This window comes from Plasmodium berghei (assembly GCF_900002375.2).
Source record: "Plasmodium berghei ANKA genome assembly, chromosome: 13".
In the NCBI taxonomy this organism is placed as follows: Eukaryota; Apicomplexa; class Aconoidasida; order Haemosporida; family Plasmodiidae; genus Plasmodium; species Plasmodium berghei.
The window spans coordinates 1,135,052-1,158,330 of NC_036171.2; the positions used below are offsets into that span (position 1 = coordinate 1,135,052).

Genomic DNA, 23,279 nt, shown 5'->3' on the forward strand with positions numbered 1-23,279 from the left:
AATTATTGTTACTTGATTATAATACAATAATGCATGTTACCAAATAATATATATGGCAATAATTTATGGTTTTGACCAATATATATTTAATAATTTAAAATGATAAATAAAAATTTACAACTTCAAACTCAAAAGATGAACAATAAAAGGATAAATTAATATGAATATATCGTGCATATATTAAAAAATATACACATTCATTTGTGCATTTAAAAGTATTGTTTATAGTTGTACTTTTAATTTTATTTCATATCCATGTTTCCAATATTAATCAGGAAAATTCTATATAAAGGTGTGTGTTCACAATTTACTATAACTATATATAGAACAAACAAAATCATCGTATCTTAAACATTACAATATATAATAGGTGTAAATTCTAAAGAATTAATACACATAAAAAAGGGGGAAAATATAAAGTCAATTATTTCATATGTATCATAATTTCTTTCGTTTTTTATACATGATTTTACTGTCAGCAAATTCAAAATAATGCAATATATGTTTATTATATGGCCTTTTTAATTAATGCCTTCGAATCAATATCAAATTTTAATAGAATATCAGTAAAAAGTAAAAATGAAAGAATATAACTTCATTTCCATACTATAATTTCACAAAATACGGAAATAATGCTTACAAATATATAATATATTATAGCGAAATGGTTCACCAATAATATATTTTTATAAAATAGGTCGAATATGATGAAACAAGTGAAATATTATATTTTTCAACTATTTATTTTTTATATTAAAAAATAGCATAAAACGAATGCCCCATCTTTTGTTTTCAAAAAATTTATACATCATTCAATAAAAATGTTTTAAATCAATGCCAAAAAAGTGAAAAATTTAACATAATATATTTATTTATTAGCACTTTTAATGATGAAGTGTTAAAATTTCTTTTATGTAAACATTATACATATATATATAAACATCAAATTTTTATTTTTTCATAGCATACACTAAAAAACAAAATAGTAATATGCACATTAAAATAATATTTACGAGTAATATAAATTTATATATTTGTTTTTCTTAAATCACTTTTATAAGTAAAAAATATCATGTTCATTTAATGTTTCATTACAATTTTTTTTATTTTTTTAGTATATTTATAATGGTACAATTTTCTATCTGCTTTATAAAATAATATATCAAATTATATATAGAATAAATTCCAGAATAGCCACTGAATTTATAAAAATTTGTAATTATTATGTTTAAAATGTAAATTTATATATATTTTTTATTCTGTACTCAATGAGTGTGTGTAATATATACTCTGCTCATTTTATTGATACAAATGTTTTTTAATACATATTTTTTATGCTAAAAGATTGTATATAAGAAAAAAACAATATATATTTATAATATTCACTTCTTTATCAATTATATTTGGAATTGACAAATGTGCAGGCGAAAATAACGTTATAATAAACAGATGGATGGCCGAAAAATAAGCACGCCCTAAACTAATCAATATATACATATATAATATACAAAAGGGAGAGGGACTATAAAAAAGTAAAATAAAGTTATAATAGTAAATAAAATAACATAATTAAAAGCACAATCAAATAATTTCAAGATATACCGTCATGAAATAATAACAATAATAGTTGATTAAAATGACGTGTATAAGAGAGAATGTGTTACAGAAAGCTTTAAAAAATGGAATCAATTTTAACTCTAATATTTTTCGAGATATACATGAAAAATGTGGAAATAAAGTATTTTCAAAATCGTATATGACATATGATAACTATTTAAAGAATACTTCCCCTTGCCAAAAAACAACTTTCATTTCCGCAAATATAAATACAAATAACTTGTTATTTCAAAAAAATTTAACAAAATATTTTTCAACATCATCTATTCAGAAGGACAAAATAAATAAAAACGATATATCATCTGATTATTCAAAAAACAATTTATCAATTCTTCAAAATCCAAATGTAATAGTTTTGTTTGATAAAAATACACCCGAAACAATTGGGCAAAAAATTTACAGATATTTAGATATAACTGGTTTTCTTACAAGATATAATAATAGAAAAGAATGGATTCTTGATTTAGATCCATATACTAGGTTATCAACCGTTATGCTAACAGAATATGAAAGGAAGTTAATTATATTTTTAAAATTCCATGTGTACTTGTTATTTGTAATATGCATGTACTTATGGTACCATGCACAAGTTCATTTCACTATGAAACCACCCTGTCCCAAACCATATGCATATGGGCATTTAGATGGAAGGAAAAGAGATTTTACATGGCATGGAAAATTATTTTTTATTTACCCAAAGACTCGATGTAAAGAGTGTAGATGGTTAGATATTCAATGCAAAAAAGAATGCTTTGACAAATTAAAACAAGAAGGTCATAAATTTTTTATCAATAATGGGGATCCTTTGTCGGTTCCTAAAACTGTATTATATCCACCACACTTTCACTAGCTACTAAAAGTTTTAAATAAACAATTGTTTTTTACTTTTTTTTTTTAATACTTTGATAATTTTTTGTGTGCATATAATAATAGATTATAGAATAAATAAATTTAATAAAATTGTTAACCTTACGTAGGTTTATGTACACAAATGTAATATATTTAAATTTATTTATGTATTTATTTTTTTTTGCTAAAACTAAAAAAAAGGTATATATTACCATCACACTTTTTCTCATCCCATTACATTAAAATTAATTCATTCATTAGATTTAAAACAAGCCAATCTCAAATTATATGTAACAAAACAATTATGCGCAACTATATAAATTAAAAGCCACCTATATTTTATATCTATGTTATATACGCCATTAAACAAAATAAAGTATATATTTTATTATGAATTTTTTTTCTCAAATACAAGTTTTGGAATTATTATAAACATAATTGTATTATATTAAAAGAATTGAGGAATTTTGTTTAAACTTATGTATCCATTTATTTTTATGTTAAATTATACAATTATTTATTTTATAAATTATTATTATTTTTATACTAACAACTTATAGCATAAAGAAGGTTTTTTTAGAGTTTGCTTTTTTGAGCATTTCAAATTTTTTAAGTATAACATTTCCCACGAATATAATGCTTAAATAAACTATATAGGGATAAAGAAGTATATGCGTATATCAATTACTGAATAATAATTAGAAAATATTAAACACTGTACAAAATCCATTATATTAGAGTGTAACATATTCTTATAGCAATGAATATAAAATCGATGCATACATTATTAGTTTTTGTGTGTATATAATTCTTGCATAATGTTTTCTTTTCATATTAGCATACATCTCTGCAGACGTGTGTTTTATTTCATACAATTTTAATGAACCAAAATATATATATGGCATAAATATTTAATATATTATGAATAGTATACAATATAATAATTTTCCCTTTACAAAATGAATATAAAAATAAATAAAGATCTTGATTTTAATGTAAGTTATGACACCTATAAAGAAGAGTTCGAAAATTTGAAAAGCTACAAAAGCAGTTTCAATAAATATGATATGTTATATAATGATATAGACATAGAATCAAAAGAACTCAAAGAATACAAGGATAGGATACAAATGATTAGTGACAACTCATTTACACTGTTTGAAGATGTCAAAATTAAATTAGAAAATTTTAATAAATTAAACGAGGAAAAAGAAAATATAATTTCTCAGTGTTGTGAAATAACTAAAGGAATTGTAGATGAAATAAGTAAATTAAAAGCAAAAAAAATTAATATTCAAAAAAAGGAAATAATTTGTGAGAGAATTTTAGAAGAATATAGCTTAAGCCCTTTATGCTATAATAATTTAACAGACATAAAAATATCATTAAATATGGAATTTTTTGAACACTTAAAGCAATTTGAATACACAAAAGAAAGCATAAAAAAATTGTTAAATGAAAACTCATCTGATAAGTTGGATAAATTTTATTCAAAACATTATAATAAAATTTTAAATAAAGCGTGTAAAAAAATATGTTTACATGTTATTAGGGAAGATAATAAACTTTATATAACGAATACAAATTTTATTGATTTATTGTTATTTCCTAATAATGAAGAACATGAGAATAAAAAAAATATGATAAAAAATCACATGGACAAATTTTCGCCACTAACTAAATTATGTTATAAAATTATTGCCGAAAATATAGAATACTTTAATATTTGTCTAAACAATTTTGTACACTTAAAAAAAAAATTACTAACTAAAAAATATAACTATTTAATAAGTAACAAGGATAAGTTATATCTAAGCACGAGTCACGAAGTAGTAGATATAAAATATGATTCTTTACAAAATTTTAAATATTTTGTTTCAGTTGTATATTATCTGATAACATTAGAAGACATATTTTTTCGAATATTATTGTTATTTAATTTTGATAATAAAAATGACATATTTCTATATATATCCGCACATATTGAAAATATGCACAACAATTTATACAATATAAGTGATACTTTATTTGTTTTATATAAACAATTTATTGAAACTAATATAAATATATGCCCTAAAAGTTATCAATTCTATTATAAGTTGTTTCATATATTAGATGTATTTATTTTTAAATTAAAACAGTTTCAAAATAGTTATGACGGTGACAAAGAAATTAGAAAACTTATATCAAAATATTCCATAGAAACATTTAAATATAATATTAATATAAATTATGATGAAAATAATCACATGGATGCATCTAATTTAAGAAGACGAAATTCCTATTTATATAGCCCGTCTGATAAAACATCCCATCATAATAAAATGAATAAAAGTATGAACGAAAATGACTATTATATAGATCCGTTAAATCAAAATAGTACTATAAAACCCCAAGACATTAAACATGAAAATGATAGTGACACAAATAAAAGAGAAACTGCAGAAAAAGGGGATAATAATTATCACTTAGAATATGACGAAGAAAATGATGAGGTAACTTCCTCATTTATTAAAAAGAGTGAAGTTGATGATAATTTAACAACCAAAGATGTGAAGGAAAAAAATGAAAGTAATACAACATATGTTAAAAAAAATAATAGTGAAATAATTAATAAGTTAAATGAAAAAAAAAATAGTTTGGAAAAATATAATTGTAAAATATTAAATTATACTCAAAAAATCCAAAAAAAAATTGAAAATGAATTTATTGCATTATGGCAACAAGATGTTGTAACATTTTATTTAAATAATATCAAACAAATAGAAAGCAATTATTTTGATAATTCAAGAATTTACATAAAAAAAATTTTGAATTCTCTAAATGATCTATACTCGATATATAAAAACAGTGTATTATTTAACACCTATAATAAGGATCAAAATTTTCAAAATGTGCTTGATATTACCATTAATCCATTAATAAATAATTCTTTAAAATACAAAAACCAAAGTGGTGAATGTGATTATCATATATTTATTATAAATATATTTATATTTATACAAGAAAATATTAAATCATTTGAAGGGTCAACAAAATACTGTGACTTATTAACTATTATTATTAATGAACAAAAAGAAAAAATATTACATTTTGAAAAAGATAATTTAATATGTTATTTAAAGATAGATAAAATTAATAAAAAGACAAAAACAACCAACTTAGAAGAAACAAAATGCATTATAGATAAATTTTATAAATTTGTTTTTTCTGAAAACTTTAATAATTTTAATATTATAAACCAAATCGAATCCAATGAATTCAAGGATAATCTAAAATTAGAAATATTTCGCCATCTATATAAAGAATACGAAAATATTTATGAACTATATTTAAATGATGGTATATTAATTTACACACCTAATCAAATAAAAGAAGTTTTCTTAAAAAAATATGACCATTAAAAGAGATAAATACTCCTAATACGAATTAAGCATATATGTAAACAAATTTAATAATATTATTAAAAAATTAGCATGATAAATAGAATATGTTTCTATATATGCTATTAATTTTGAATGCTTATAAATTTTAGGAACACACAAAAAAAAACAAATGTAAAGATAATTATACACATATAAATTAATGCAAAATGAAGAAACACGATGTAAATGACGAAACAATACGATTTTGTATGTCAGATTCATACATAGAAATGTTTTTTATACTATCTTATATATTTATTGTGATGTTTATATGTAATAATTGATATACGTTTTTTTTGTATGATTTATTTGCCTTCCTTTTCGAATATATTCTCGAAAAGGCTTGCACAATTCTATTATTTTTCGAACATTCAAATAGTTATCATTATTGTAAATGGTATTACTGTTTCTGTTTTTTATGTTTTTCCATTTTTTAGCCTACATCACTTAACTATTAAAGCATCACACCGATTACTCATTTTTTGTAGCAACTATAATTATTACTTTTTTTAAATTCAGTTTAATTTTAACTTGAAGATGATTCTTCATCGGATGAATTATTTGAAGCTGTTTCTTTTTTTCTTCTTAATAAAAATCCTAAGCTTTTAAATGCATTTGTAGTTTTACTAGATTTTTCAGGAACTTCCTTAGCTTTAGCAGGTTTAGAAGAATCTAAAGAATATTGTGATCGTTCATTATCAATGCTGTCTTGTGCTAGGGTATCATTTTGTTCGTCGACTAGATATGCTTTAGAAATACACGAAACTCTTGATTTCATATACCCTGATCTTATTGACCATGCATATATATATATTTTCTTCTTTTTATTAATGATGGGTTTATTATTAGTATCATATATGTTCTCTTTTATATCATCATTTATTTTATAATATATTGTAGTATTTGGTGTTGAACATGTAATATCAATAATTATCCTATTGTTATTATTATCTTCTTCTCTTATTGTAATAATAGGAGGGAAACATACTTTACTATATTTTTGTAGTTGAAATAATTTCGATAAGTGGATTTCTTCAATATTGACAAAATTTAAAAAATGATAATTTGGATAATATTCATGATGAATTAGGCTATCATTTATATTATTGCATTCAGGTGGTGCGCATGTAGTATCTGATATTTGTTTTGAATATTTTATTAATTCTTGTACATTTACTGATTCTGATGATTCTTCTAAATCAATACCTTCTAGCCTTTTTTGCACAAGTAGCCAAGTAGTTTCCATCATATCCTTTATATTTAATAAAAAATAAAATCTTTCCCTATTATTTATATTATCAAAAAAATCATTGTTTATATTATAAGGGTATGGTATTTTATCATTTGTTTCATTTTCGTCGTGATTACAGTCTTCTTCTTCTATATTTGTATGGCCTATTTCAAGTTTCTTTTCATCTTTCTTAAGAAAATTCTCAAAATATTCATTGTACTTGTGCTCATCTTCGGGTTTTACAATATATTTCCATTTACTTATATCATGTTTTTCGATTCGTTCCTTTATGGTTAATACTATTTCGTGAAATGGGGTTTCGGTATTTTTATATGTATACGTCATTTATGTTCTAATTTATTTCATTGATTTTTTTTTTGGATTTCTGTAACTGATGTTACTACCTGAATGATATTATTTTTGGTGTAAAGATTAGTAGTCACATATATGCTTTTCTTTTTCCCCTTTTTTATGTAAGAATAATTTTATAATAATTATTATTGAAGGCTTTGCTAATTCACAATATATCAATATAAATCATAGAAAACATGTATTAATAGCTAATTTCACTTTATCTGTTTATATAATGTGATTTGTTTTACTTTATAAATTCTTTTACATTAATAAATTATTTCTTATCTGAAACTTAAATTTTGTCATATAAAAATGTATGTGCAAGGTTTTTACTTTGTGTATTTTTTAAATTTAATTATTTAAACGATTAAAATAGAAGATTTTTAAAATTTATACATATGCATGTACAATTTTTCTCCGAATCTGTTTAACGACGCTATTCAATGTATTATTATGATTTCTTTCTTTATATATGTTATAAATATTATGTTATTTTTTTTTTACAATTTATTATGGTTTTTTCTTATTGTATTCTCCAAGAATAGTAGAACTTTTTGGAGAATATATATAGTATAATTAATATTTTTAGGTTTTTATTTTTTAAATATTTTATGCTTCCTTCTTTATACAATTAACTATATCATTATTTTGGCGAACTTAAATATATATATGTATATAGCGACGTAAAAGCATAATATTTTATTTTTTTGCATTAAAAGTTGTTTTTTTTATATGATTTTTTTTGTAAACAGATAAAAATACTATATTTTTTTAATCATATGATTGCAATAAATTATAGTTTAAGGAATTACAATTGTTTGTATTAAACTATATTGAGATGTTATTGCTATTAGTCAGGTCACATTATATTTGAACATACGTAAGTACATATATATATGTCTTTCTATATCATTCATAAATACTATTTTAATATATTTAAAGTAATCGAAAAGAAGCGAGAAAATGGAAGTCTACATTCAAATGATAGGGTGGCATAAATTGGCAATACCGTCTAGTTTGCGTTTATTTGTAAATGGAGAGTTTACACTCATTAATTGTGGGGAAAATAATCAAAGGTTTTTGAATGAACATAAAATGCACATAGCTAGAATAAAGAATATATGTTTTACAAAAATAAGTCCTGAAACAATCGGAGGACTAATTGGTCTACTTTTAACAATAGATAATATTTCGGATAACGCTATTTCAATTTATGGCCCCAAACCAATAGAACGAATAATTAATAATTTTACTAGTTCTTTTGCAAAAATTAAGAATTTGAAAATAACTATCCATGAAATTTCGGATAATAATATATTCCCAATTATTCTAAAAGGAAATGTAATTATAACCCCAATTTTACTTAATAAAAAAAATGTAATTACCACAAATCACGAAACAGACACAATTCAAAATAGTGAACAGACTGTTCTCGATAAAAGAAAAAAAATGAATGAAGTAAGTAATACCCATGATAATGAATTGAATAATTTATATAAAAACAAAAATGGAGAAATAGGAGAAAAAAAAATTTCCAAAGAAACTAATTCGAATTACTTGAAAAAAAGAAAATTGAATGTACCTGAAATTGAACATGAAGAAACATATGAAAGTAAAACAGAAATAGTGAATGATAATAGTTGGAATGGGCAAATTGAAAAATATAAAGAAGACATAAATAGAGATTCAAATAAAATAGACAATACAAATAACAATATTATGAATTCTACAGAAATAGAGAAAAATTGTAGTATGAAACAATGTATTTTTTATTTAATTGAATGCCCACAAACTATTGGTAAATTTCATGTTGAAAAAGCACAGAAATTAAACATTCCTCCTGGGAAATATTACGGAATGCTGAAATCTGGAAAAATTGTTACTATAAATAATAAAATAATAAACCCTGAAGATGTGTGTGATAAAAATATAGATGGTAAAAAATCACTAATTATTGATTTATCAGATACTGAATATATAGATTATGTAATTGGAGAAATTAAGAATAAAGAACATTTTTATTTAAATAATTTAGAATATATTTTTCATTTGTCTGATGAAAAAATTTTGAGTAACAAAGCATACAAAGATTATTTTTTAAAATTGAAGAATATAAAAAATATTAAATGCAATCAATCTAATAGTTCATTAAAAATATGCCCTTTTATTTCTTCATCATCATTAACCAACATTCTTTCAAAATTAATGCCAAATATTTTCTTAAAATATAAGCCAGATGACCCCATATATGAATTATCTCCAAAGACGCTGAATAATTATAGTGATGAAAAATTTTCGAATTCATTTAAAAACACAAATAATGATAGCAATTATATTCTCAATGTGAATTTTAAAAATGAAAAGGAATGTAAAAATGCCGACAACTCATTTATGAATGAAAATAGAATTGCAAGCTTTGAAGAAAATACGAATAAAAATAATAATAAAAAAGTAATAAATAGCAATGAGAATAAAGGAGAATATACTTCTTATTTGTCTTATAATACTTTAACAAAATTTGTTTTGCATCCATTTCATAAAATAAATATTTGTACAGATGAAATGTTGACTGATTTATATCCATCTACTTTTAATTTTTCCAAAATTTCAAACTTTACCCACGAAAATGATAATTTAATGAAACCCATTTGGGATTTTAATAAAAAACTAAATGATAATGCTACCATGTTACCTTCTTTTTATTTTCTTGGAACTGGATGCTCAATACCATCAGCATTTCGTAATGTATCTGGTATTATTTTAAATATTCAAAAAGATTTTAGCATTATTTTAGATTTTGGCGAAGGATCCTTATATCAACTATATTGGATAAGTAAATCATGGATTCAATTTACAGAATCCATAAAATCTATAAAGTATAACTTTGCATTTATTTTATAATAAGTTTTCAAATATTATACGAGCAATGCTATATCATATGTGATTATAAAAATATGTCCCGTTTTTTAATTCGTTTGAAGGAGAATTATATTTTTTTTTCAATAATTTTTAGATATAATACTTTTTCATATTTTTTTGTAATTATTTTAATTTTTTTATAGAGTGATATTCATTTCTCATGCACATGCTGATCATCATGTAGGAATTTATTATTTCTTATACATTCGGAAAATGATATTTCCGCATTTAGATCCACCATTGATATTAATTCCAAAAACATTAAAGAATTGGATGAATTTATTTAACGAGTTATTTCTTGATATTGAAATGAGGATTATTTACAATGAAAATGATTTAGAGATAAAAGAAATAATTAGTGAAGATAATCTTTTAACTCTCCATCTTTTTAAGGTATAGTATTATAAATGTGTGCATATTTACTTATGTTTATCATTATATATATCGTTTTATATATTATTTTATATATTTTATAAATATATTAAAAGAAGACGCCATACATATATATATTTATATTTCATCAAAATATTTCCGTTATAGGTTAATCATATTAAGGAATCATATGGAATAAAAATTGAGGGCAAAGACATTGGTTCTATTGTATATTCTGCGGACACAAGGCCATGTGACAACGTCAAAAAATTTGCAAAGGATTGTAACATTTTAATACATGAAGGTAAAATATATGATATACCGGCTTCTTTAAAAGGAGTGAAAATATAAATTGAGAAAATTTATGCAAAAATCAATGGAAGCATAATATATAGTGATAAATATATATATATGCATTTTAAAAGGGATGCTTATGTGATGTGGAATTTAAGATGAAATTTGATCTATTTGTTTATTTGAAAAAAATTATTATTCATAAATTAAAGCACTTATTTTACTATATATTATATTTTCAGCTACATTTGATGATGAACTATTGGTCGAAGCCATTAACAAAAAACATTCAACAATCCACGAAGCTATGCAAATTAGTAAAATAGTGAAAGAAATATTATAATATTTTTACGAATAAATTATTATATAATGATAAATATATATACATAATTATTTGTTTTTATGTTTAGGTCTAGATGTTAATTGCAAAACTTTAATATTAACACATTTTAGCCAAAGATATCCTAAGGTAATATATTTAAAATAAATATAAAACTATATACACATAAATTCTTATAACACTAGAATGCCGAGGATGCCATTTACTTAGCAAATAACTAATTTATAAAATACATTAAGATAATAATATTTTTATTTTAACTGCAAAATAAGCATATCCATTGTTGTGAATGGATCTAAACCTTGGAAAGATCATAGACGCAATATTTTTTCATTTTATTGTCTATATATCATATTTAATTAAAATTGTGATTATATAAATCAGTATCACACATAAAAACATATATATATACTTATTTATTTTTTTAGGCCCCTATACTAAATAAATCATCATCTGCCGAGATTAATGAAATTATGAATAAAACAATTTATAGCTTCGATTATATGTGTATTCCTTTAAATTTAACAAAAGATCTACCAGCGTGCTTCAATATTTTATTAAATTTATTAGAAAAATTATTTTAATTTAAAAAGCGCACAAAGGGCAAGAAAACGACGAAAACACATATTTATTTTAAAACATAATAAATATAAATGATAAAAAATGCCCCAAATTAAAAAAAAAAAACTATGTTATAAGTTGTAATTCAAAATAACAAACAAAATCACAACAAATTCATATAGACATTCTTTGTGCTTCTTTCCGTTTTTTCGTTTTTATTTAATGATTCATACACTTATTATATAACATATATGCATTATGTATAAATGCTTAATTTAAATAATTATTTTTCCTTATTTCATTAGCATTGTCATTATTATTGTTATTACTACGATTATTATGTTTTTTGTCAGATAAACTACAATGCTTTATAAAATCACTTTTTAGAATTTATGTTATTCTCATGTAATATGTTCATATCACAAAATTTAGTATGGGGTCCAGTATTAGGCATTGTTTCGTGTTGCCATGTTTTAAAATTTCCCCATTTTGTTAAATAAAAAGGTTTGCTAAATTTTTGTGATTTATATTCCTCCTTTACTAACCACTTACTAACATTCCATCGCGGGGACATGTGATATCTCTTTAATCTATAGTAATAACGATTTAAATACAATAAAATATAATAATCGTATCATTATATACACATGCATATATTTTTTTATCGACATAAGATAAAAAACAATAATTCTTTTAAATGCTTGGAAAATATATATATTTTATAATAAAAACAAACTTAATTTTGAAATTATACATAGACAATAAATTTAAGTGAAAATATAAATTATGTTTAAAGTGGATAAAATAAAAAATATTAAGCATATTTATCAATATAAATATCATATATTAATATTATTATTTACTTATATGTCCACGAACTGTTCCACCTTAACAAATTTAATTTGCTTAAGTTGTACATCTTAATATGCTGATAATATATACTGTTGGATTATTTTTTTATAAAACTATTATGTATAAAAAAATATACTATACTAATAACGCTCTCTCTATGTCTGTTATGGCGTATCATAAAATGGTAGCATTATGTATCCCAAGTAACTGTAGTTATAATTACTGATTTCTTATATTAATGATACCACTAAAGCTGTTATTATTGTTTTTGGTCTTATGCATATGTATCTTCGTTACTTCTACTAAACAGCTTTTTATCAATTATAAAAAAAAATGAAAAATGGGGGCACAAAAGGATGATGGGCAACTTTCGCTTATAAAGTACTCATTTTCAATATTTCATATTCATAAAAAAATTAATAAACGTAATAATAATATTTCAACAAATCCTTATTGCTATTATATAATGTTTATAGCAATGTAACATGTAATATATTATATGTATATTATACAAAAGGAAGACATAACATAAAAATATGTATTAAAATAATGTCATTATTAAAGCATTCATCTTCGTAATTCCATAAATTTGATTTTTATGACATCCCCGCCATACTGAAATGCAAAATAATAATTAATGAATAATCACCATTTTCTTAATTCTTGTAATTAAAATAACATTTTTTTATATAATATAAAATTATATATATAATATTTATATTTGAATAATAAAAAATGTTGGACTACATATATATTGATAAAATGGAAAAAAATAATGAAGAAAAAAAAACAAATGCTTTAATTTATATTTATAATTAATTCGTTTTCTCGATATATTTTATTAAATTTAAAAAAAACAAAAACGAAAATTTCTGTAAATATTTTGTATACAATACAAATTCATATATTATTTTTTTTTTACTAAATATGTATATAACATTTACTGAAATAAATAATGAAAAATGCACTTAAAAAAATAAATGCGTTATGAATTTTATAAAACACGCCATAAAGTAATAAAATTATATTTATTTTTCCCTTTTTTGGGGATGTTTTTAAAGAATTAAAAAAAAATTCACAGCAAAATGTGTATATATATAAATATATTTTGATCACTTTTCTATTAAATTTATCATTTTGAAGTATCTTTATACATATAATTTATTTTAAAAAGATAAATTTACAAAATTTAAGAAAGCTTTACTATTTATTACATAACATAAATTTCTCAGGAACATAAAATTATAACAACACAAGCTTTAATTAATTATATAAATGTACAATTTTTCTTTACAATAACGACGATATAATTTATTCGATTAAATGCATATATTATTTTTATATATTGGCCACAATCATTTTATTTTCATTCAAAGTTAAATTAAAAACTGCTTTTTTTAAACAAATTTACTATGAATTATAAAATCATCACAATACTAATTATGTAATGCTTTGAAAATTATTATGAAATATTTTGCAAAACATAAGATGCATTATGTTTGCATAATTTTGAAGGCTTATTTGAGCTTTAACTTGCTTTCTTTTGCTTATATATAATTCCAATATAATGTACAAACTTGTCTATATATAAGTTAAACCCCAATTTTTTTTCTTTAACCATTATTAGGAAATCACCAAAAGGTTTTGAATAAAAAATATAAACATTAAGAAAAAAACAATAAGAAATAAAAACGTCGGTAAATACACCTTTATAAAGTGTATATACAAAATATATTTTATGCAATAAACAGCGATTGGTAATTAGGGTTATACTTTTTAAAATAAACCCAATTCCTTTGAAATATTTGTTGCTTATTAACTTTGAAAAGGAATCAATAGATTTATTAAATACAAAATATATAGACATATATCGTTTGGTTCATACCCGATAACATCTTTGTCTCTTTAAAATGTAAATATTAACCAATTTTTAATAAACTTGCAAAAATTTGATAATACTTATTAAAATTTAAATTATTTGATTAGCATTCCGCACAATATATCCATATGTAGGTTATTTTTTCATGCCTATTTCGGACATTTATAGATCATAAAATATTTCTTATGCTTCATTAATATTATAATGTTTTTGTTTTGAAATCTTCAATATGGAAGCAGAAAAATGAAGCATAGTGAATGTAAAAATCGTATAAAAATAAATAACTTGTTTAAAACATATATATAAATGATTCACTTATGCTATATTAAAAATCATTAAAGTAATATTACATATTATAAACGAAAACACAAGGGGTGGAAAAAAAATGTAATAAAAACAATACCAATAAATAAGTACATTAAATTGATATATTTAATAATAATTCACTTATTTGTAATATAAGTGCTTATACTAATTATAGTAAATGAAAAAAAATGCTTTTAGATACAATATTGAAAATGTATTAATTTTTGCACATTAGACAAATATAAATACCCCAAATTATTTTAAATAAAAATTAATTTTTCTTCCTATGTGTATTCTCGATATTCTTCAATTACATTCCCTATATAGTCATGTATATTGCATTAAACATTTCTATATTTATTTAAAGGCTAAAAATTATTCATAATGCAAAAAAATATAGACTATATTTACAATGCTTGGATGTAATGATATATAAGGGCGTACATTAAAAAATGAAAGTTTGTCTTTCTTAATTATAATCAAATAATTTTCATATTATAGTATTTATTTGCATCTATAATTTACTTTTAAAAATATGTTTGAAGAGAATCAAATTTTTATATTTTTTTATGATACTAGCTTTATTATATTAAAAGAAATGTTATAAGATTTATACATAATATAAATTTATGTAAAACATAATTTGTATTTAGCTAAAAAGAAACATACGCATTTCTGTTCAAATGTTCATAACAAACAATTTTTATGTTACTGACAAGGGATCTATCATCTATTATTATAGCTTAAGAATTTACGTATGGAAAAAAGACAATACTAAATTATTACTATATATATGGTAACCTTAAATATTATTGTATTGGACAAGTCAAGCATATACTGTTACGATAAATTTATGCTTATCGATACACCTACCTTTGACACGCTCGGTGAATCTGCATCAAAAAAGAACCTCTTGAATACAAAGAAAAAAGATGATTAAAATTAAAGGCAGCATCATAAAAATAACCTATATTTATCGATTTGAATTTTTTATTTTCGTCTTTTTTCTTCACAAAATAAATATAATTAATTCAATTTAATGAACAAGATATAATTAAAAATGAAAACTGAATTTCTTTCTATAAATGACATATTTTTTTTAGTAAAAATTGGTTTCAAATATGTCCTTGCTTTGTTTAATGGATTTTATTTAATAAAAATAGTGTCATACCCTAATGAGCATAGTATTATTACAAACAAGATGATATATATAGGAATAGGAATATTATTGAAAATAATCTTAATAATAATATATTGGATATATTTTATGGATATTTATATATTAAAAAAAAACTGTAATAAAAAATTCTTTGGGAATATTTATTGTAATTCAAATAAAATAATAGATAACAATATAAGTACAACAATAATAGAATCAGATGATTTTGAATATAAGAAGTTGATTAAGAAATTTTTTTTAAAAAAAATGTATTATTCATTAAAAAAAGGTCACAAAATAGTGAAATTATATATGCTAAAAATATATAACAGCGATTTTAATTGCTATTTTTGTAACACACGAGATATCTTGTATGCTATAATATGGTACATTAGCTTATATTATTGGAGAAGAGATGAATATAATATTTTATGGTCTTTTAACAAAATACCTATATATATATATAACATATTACTAATCCTTTTATCATCATCATATATTGATTTAGTTATGATTATAATCAGTTACAACAAAAGTAAATATCATATGATGAAATCAAAATTATTAATAGATGTATTTTTTAGTTCTCCAAGTGCGTTTTTTTTTTCAAGACATTTTTTTGTTCTAGAAAATGGGATTGATATATATTTTTTAATGGGGTTTTTAAGAATTATTAAAGTGTTTCTCAATGTTTCTTATGCAAAAACAGAACAAAGTTATATTTTGACAAATACTGAAATAAAAGTTATTCGTATTATACTAGGAGTATTATTATTATGTAATGCCTTTGCTTCAACTCTGTATACTATACAAGGCATTCATCCATATAATATAGATAACCATGATCTTTATTATATTCTAAATAATTACTTAGATTATTTCTATTTTTCAATCATATCTATTTCTACAGTTGGCTATGGGGATATCATTCCTACTAATAAATTAAGTAGGGTTATTTGCATATTTTTTATATTTTGGACATTTATTTGGGTTCCAATACAATTTAATGATTTAATTATTTCGATCTTCTGCAAAAAAGAGACATATGGAAAACTTAGTATGAATAATCAAAAATTAATTTTACTAATTGGCGATATTCAACCTGAACAATTAAATACTTTTTTTTTTGAATCAGTAGCATATGGGAATAAATTAAAATTTCACATACTAACTACATATCCTATAAATTTATATGAAGAACAAATAAAAATAGCAGATAACTATTGTATATCAATATACATTAAAAATTTTGATTTAAATGAAAAGCATAACACTAATCTATTATATAGTGTCAATGCGCAAAATGCTTATTACATGTTTTTATTTTCTAATAAATTTAATAATGGCCATTATAATATAGACACTAAATCTTTTACACGATTATTAATTTTAGCAAAGTTTTTACATGGAGAGAAAAAAAATGCAGTTATTGAATTGCGAAATAAATGTGTATCTAATATAGTTAAATCAATAGGGTGTGAGCATTTTGCTATTGTTAATCTAAAACACTCTTTAATAGTTAAAAATTTAGTATGTCCTGGATTTATAACTTTTCTATCTAATTTATTTACAGCGTATAATTATAATGAAAATCCTTATTATTTTAATAATAGTAAATATTTACATTCTTTTAATTTTATAGCCGAGTTTAATAAAGGATCTATAGCGAAGATATTTTCTTTTGCTGCTCATGATAATATGATTGGATTAAATTTTGACAAATTATTTTACAAATTATATGAATCTTTGGGTATTTTACTTATAGGAATTGAATCTTCTCACATTAATAATAACCATTTTGTATATTCAAATAAGAAAAGGCTTAATTTTTTCTTTGAAAATGTGGGTAGAAGTATGATTAAGGGGAACGGAATACGTGATCGAACTAGGAAAACAGGAAAAATAGGGGGACATAAAAAATTTAAATTCAAACTTGTATATTTGTGCTTTCTAAAAAGGTATATTCATTCACTTAGTAGAGATAACTGTGATAATACCCAAATGATTACTATATTAAATTGTAAGAAAAATAACTCGAAAATGAACAAGCTCAATAAAAAATTTTACTTAAAAGAAATCCCTAATTTGTTAGAAATGTTAAACAATCATGTGCACCTTACGAACAAATCAAATTTAAGCACACCAACATGGAATAATGGTATAAAGGAATCTTATAAAGAGAAAAATATAAAAAGTTATCATTATATAATTGACACGAATAACATTAATGTAGCTTATAAAAATAATATTCCAGAAAAGGGAAAGAAAGACAGGGGGGGGATATATATAGGTAATAAACACACTAATGATACATGTGCCCGTACAAATGAAAGTCATAAAAACAATAGGTTAAGGAGCCGACGCTCCCAAAATGGAAAACCTTATCTTGGAATATTAAAGAATTGTAACAACGAATTATTTCACACAAAAAAAATGAATAATTATTATGAGAGTTACAGAAACAATAGTAATATAAATGAAATAAGTATTCCAAATAAAAGAAATGGGAAACCAAAATGCTATTTGAATTTATTAGGGAAAAACTATTTCATGAAAGAAAATGATAAATGTATAGTTCTTGCAAACTCAAAGAAAGTTATAAATTATTTATCAAAGGCCAAAAGTTTATTTTGGTTATTTGAAATTAACAGTACAAAAATGGATAAAGTTACATATGATTTAAAATCGATCATAAAAACAAAACAATATTTTAACAAAATTCCTACTTCTAATTTAGTAAAAAATATTCCCATTATGCCACATATGAAAAATAAGTCTATAATCAGTAAGCATGATTCAAAAATAATTCCGATGGATTATTATGATCTATTCAATGCCTATAAAAGTTTTCGAGTTTTTCCTCAAATAAATTATGGAATAACTAAAAATATGTTAAGAGTGTCCTATAAAGAAAATTTTAACAACGATATTAATAATAATAGAAGTATCGGTGATAGAAGTAATAGTAATAGTTTTTCCAAACTCGGTATGGATAAAAGCACATTGTCTTTAACTAAATTTTCTAATGAAAATAGCCATATGGATTCAAACTCAAATGATAATTACACTGTAAATTATGAGCATAGTGATCAAGCTTTTTTCAAAGGATGCGTAAATTGGGGGGGGTGCAACAATGGAAACACAAATATACGTGAAAATGCACAAAATGAGGTATACTCAATCAATGATGTAATGAATAGTGTGATTAAAATGGAAGCAGACAAATATACTTTTGAGGTTAATCTAAATGATACTATATTGGTGGAAAATGATTACAATGTACTTCAAAAAAATAATATTAAAAATTTTGCTTCAATAAAAAAAAGTAATAAAAATAGTAATAATAATAACAAATGCGAGCAGATAAAGCAGTTAAATAATAATCTCACGTTTAAAAAAAATGAAAAAAAAACAAAAAGTAATAAACAAAACACTAATGATACCTTAGAAAGGAGAAAAAATGGCGTTGCCTATTCCTATTTGGATGCATGCCAAAAATATTTTGCTCATAGTGCAAAAAATAAAAAATTGTTACTATTAATAAATTATGCTTCAAATATAATACAGCTAGTTAAGTTGATAAATAAAACGTGCAAATATAACATAATTATATTGACAAGTGAAATATCAAGTATTAATATACATCATATATATAATGTTGCTTTTATAAAATGTAAAACTATGGATGACTATAGCTTATTAAATGCCGGATTGCTTCAAGCAGAATACATATTAATTTTACCAACAGAAGTTAATGATATAAATGAAATTAATGAAATAGACATGAATAATATAATATTAACACGAAAAATTACATACTTGCTAAAAAAAAAAAAAAAAAATTATTTTATAAATAATATAATCACAGAATTGATTAACCCTACAAATATTATTTTTCTTGAAGAAAATAATATGATAAAAATGACTGAAAAAAAATCTTCTTATAGTGATTTCTTTCCTTACATAAACTCTACTCAATTTTATAGTAGTAATATAATTTCTGAAACAATGTTGTATAATTTTATGGCCCATCATAAAAGTTTCACAAAATTTCCAGTGTCTAATAGCACATTGAAATGCTTAATAAAAGATATTAACATAATTTATGTGTGTGAATTAAGGAAATATTCTGATTTCTCTTTTAAAAAAATTAAAACATTTCGTGATCTTTTCTTTTTCTTATCAAAAAAATGTATTATAGCAATAGCTTTATATAGAAAAGGAGACAAATATGTCCCCTTTTATATTTACACAAAACCTTGCGAAAATTGTTTAATACGATTTGATGATATTGTTTATGTTTTGTAGCCGACAATTTTTGTGAAATTTGTGAATTTTTTGATCTTTTTTGCTTTTTATTAATGAATATATGTAAGCATTTTGTAACGATCATTTTATAATTGTTTCTTAATTAATTTAAAAAAAAGAGAACAAATTTTTCATTATATCTATAATAATTCCCTTTTTCCAATTAATTCCTATTTTAAAGAATGCACACTGATCCTTTCTCTTCACATAAATTACTTTTACATAATATATTTCTATAATGCTCTAAATCATCCTCAAAAATAATGCTTCGAATCAATAATAAATACTGATAAAATCCATCAACCGCCTCTTTAAAATCTTCTTCTTCATATTTTGATTCTTTTTCATCAACTCCAATTGTACTAAACTTAAAATTATTTGCAATTATGCTATAATCCTGAGCTAAGTTGTTCTGTTTTTCAAATATTAAATAAAAAAACGTAAAAATAAACATTTTTGTTTGCATACAAATAGATATTATTAGAAATAAAAAAATAAAATCAGAATTTAAATTGAATGACTACAAAATCTCTTATTATAGGGCATAAACGATGTATAGTCATCGAGTCTGTTTTTTAATATATTCAGTTTACATTTTTATATATTATATTTATTTTACCGAGCATCTGATCCTATATTTATTAAAACTATGATGTACTATATGAAAGGTGTTGTAATACTCATTTTGCTCATTTTGACATTTCCGAAATGTCAATGAAGTATAAATATCGTATAAACTTTGTTCTAATGGGGAAAAATAAATTATGTTTTCATTTCCTCCCTTTTTTATAATAGATTTCTTTAAAAAGGTTATAAAATTTTAAAGGAAAAAAACATGTATTATAAATTATAGGCGGGTATTATATTAATGATTTTCTATATTGCTATGCACATGTGAGCAATCTATATATATATATTTTGTATTTACATTTTTTGGATATCTTTTCCAGAAGCTGAAAAACCCAAGGATTTCATTTGTCTATCAAAAGTAAAATGAAAAATGGGAATATAGTAAAATAAATTATTAATATCATGTGATATATATGTAAACATCTTTTTTTTACAATACCTCGAGGAACGGAATTGTAAATTTTAATGCACTTTCCAATTGAAAGGAAAAAAGAATAGTATAAGAGTGTTTTATGCTTGCACATTCGAGTGCGTTTTTTAAAAAGGTTTGATGTTTTTCATGTATTATTCTATTCTTAGTATTTGGGTAATTGATAGAATAGACGTTGAATCCTAAACTCTCGGAGACTGCATATCATAAAATGTTGGAGTTATGAAATATATATAATTTGATACATAGATAAATTGTCATTTTATCAACTAATGATATAAAAGCACGCATGACGAATTATGAAATGTGAGAACATTACTTTGTGCCAATTTAGATTCCATCCAATCATTTGTGCTTCTCGGCCCCAAAAATACGATGTTATACCCTCCCTCTTTTACTAGTTCTAAGGATAAAAATCATTTAAATTAATTGGAATGAAACATTTTTTATGTATCACATTTGCACATAATTCAATTTTTGTACTTTTTTTGAATGAGATTCCGTTAAGTTCACATTGCATCATATTATTGTTGCTCACTTTTAAAAAGAAAAAAATATAATTTATATTTCTCCAATGTATATAAGAAATATAGGAAACATACACAAATATATATGCACATTAAACATAAATTGTTTTTTACTTTTTAGACTAACTGTTAATTAAGACTATAATAATAATAATAATTAATCCCAAAACAACGGTTTGAATGGAACTTATAATTCTTAACTAAAAGAATTAAAATTTAACGAATAATGATTAAATAATATATATATGCAAAAATAATTATACATTTCTATTACTTGCTTGATAATGCTTTACCGATATAATACTTTTATTATTTTTTCCTTTGGAGAATGACCCATAAATTGACGCTAGAGATGGTAAGATGATGGAGATTGAAAAATAATGAAAAAGGGATAATAAAAAGTATAAAAATGTATGGAATCGCATTTTTTAGATTCTTTCGTACCTAAAACCCATCCTATATATGGTAAAAAGGTAAATCCAGAATAATAAAATATTCTAACACTTAAAAAAATAAACAACAAATATACACACTTGTATACAAATATAAGAGCGTGATTTATGTGAAAATGAATTTCCATATACATTTTTATTAAATAGTATTCACGAAAATATATCTATAAATATGCAACTATATAATGTATTAAATTTTAAGTAATAGTTGCACCAATTAAATTTTCAAATTTCTTTTTTACATTTTTTCATCTCTACTCATATTTGGATCGAAGGGATTTTTAAATAATTGAGAAAAACTCATGAACTCAAAATTCTGTAATAAATCCTTTACTTCTTTGTCATATTTATTGCGTAATTCATCAATTGATGAACGTCTTTTTTCTTTTTTTTTATCACTGCCTAAGATGTGTACACATTTTTTATTTTTTGAACGACGACTATGAATACGCTCAATAGACTCACATTTTTCCAATTTATCCCAATTTATAGGGTCATTATTATTTATTATGTTGTTGTTTTTATTATTATTCAATGATATAGCAGAAAAAAACGGATTCAATCCATTTTCAAATTTTTTTTTTATTTTGTTTATTTCTTTTTTGTCATTTTCTATATCTTTATTAAGAGATTCATTTATCTTGTTGATGCTCAAACTCCTTTGACCAAACAAGATCCCTCCTTCCATTAATTCCGCTTCAATGCTCGCTTCAATATCTCCATTTTCTTCTATGTTAGACTTTCTCTTTCTGATCATTTCTATGTTTATACGTA

General features: G+C 22.4%; 7 protein-coding genes across 7 annotated transcripts; 4 read left to right on the top strand and 3 right to left on the bottom strand.

Moving 5' to 3' along the window:
• Positions 1-1,636: 1,636 nt before the first annotated feature.
• PBANKA_1328400 (cytochrome c oxidase subunit ApiCOX25, putative) lies at positions 1,637-2,467 on the top strand (the record flags this gene model as incomplete). Its single annotated transcript, XM_034566888.1, has 1 exon — positions 1,637-2,467. One exon carries the CDS (start codon positions 1,637-1,639, stop codon positions 2,465-2,467), a length of 831 nt encoding a protein of 276 aa, XP_034423440.1.
• A 958-nt stretch (positions 2,468-3,425) lies between these two features.
• On the top strand, positions 3,426-5,870 carry PBANKA_1328500 (conserved oligomeric Golgi complex subunit 6, putative; the record flags this gene model as incomplete). The annotated part of the gene is made up of 1 exon (XM_034566889.1): positions 3,426-5,870. The coding sequence occupies one exon, from the start codon at positions 3,426-3,428 to the stop codon at positions 5,868-5,870; it is 2,445 nt and encodes an 814-aa protein (XP_034423441.1).
• A 547-nt stretch (positions 5,871-6,417) lies between these two features.
• Positions 6,418-7,467, bottom strand: PBANKA_1328600 (mediator of RNA polymerase II transcription subunit 4, putative; the record flags this gene model as incomplete). Its single annotated transcript, XM_034566890.1, has 1 exon — positions 6,418-7,467. One exon carries the CDS (start codon positions 7,465-7,467, stop codon positions 6,418-6,420), a length of 1,050 nt encoding a protein of 349 aa, XP_034423442.1.
• Positions 7,468-8,439: 972 nt separating this feature from the next.
• PBANKA_1328700 (ribonuclease Z, putative) lies at positions 8,440-11,985 on the top strand (the record flags this gene model as incomplete). The annotated part of the gene is made up of 6 exons (XM_034566891.1): positions 8,440-10,352; positions 10,539-10,788; positions 10,936-11,071; positions 11,304-11,378; positions 11,472-11,530; positions 11,830-11,985. 6 exons carry the CDS (start codon positions 8,440-8,442, stop codon positions 11,983-11,985), a joined length of 2,589 nt encoding a protein of 862 aa, XP_034423443.1.
• A 353-nt stretch (positions 11,986-12,338) lies between these two features.
• On the bottom strand, positions 12,339-12,881 carry PBANKA_1328800 (conserved protein, unknown function; the record flags this gene model as incomplete). The annotated part of the gene is made up of 2 exons (XM_034566892.1): positions 12,339-12,552; positions 12,826-12,881. The coding sequence occupies 2 exons, from the start codon at positions 12,879-12,881 to the stop codon at positions 12,339-12,341; spliced, it is 270 nt and encodes an 89-aa protein (XP_034423444.1).
• Positions 12,882-16,059: 3,178 nt separating this feature from the next.
• On the top strand, positions 16,060-20,466 carry PBANKA_1328900 (potassium channel K2; the record flags this gene model as incomplete). The annotated part of the gene is made up of 1 exon (XM_034566893.1): positions 16,060-20,466. The coding sequence occupies one exon, from the start codon at positions 16,060-16,062 to the stop codon at positions 20,464-20,466; it is 4,407 nt and encodes a 1,468-aa protein (XP_034423445.1).
• A 175-nt stretch (positions 20,467-20,641) lies between these two features.
• PBANKA_1329000 (conserved Plasmodium protein, unknown function) lies at positions 20,642-23,262 on the bottom strand (the record flags this gene model as incomplete). The annotated part of the gene is made up of 10 exons (XM_034566894.1): positions 20,642-20,878; positions 21,086-21,265; positions 21,395-21,445; positions 21,536-21,723; positions 21,846-21,929; positions 22,010-22,063; positions 22,181-22,253; positions 22,347-22,399; positions 22,498-22,556; positions 22,748-23,262. The coding sequence occupies 10 exons, from the start codon at positions 23,260-23,262 to the stop codon at positions 20,642-20,644; spliced, it is 1,494 nt and encodes a 497-aa protein (XP_034423446.1).
• Positions 23,263-23,279: the final 17 nt, after the last annotated feature.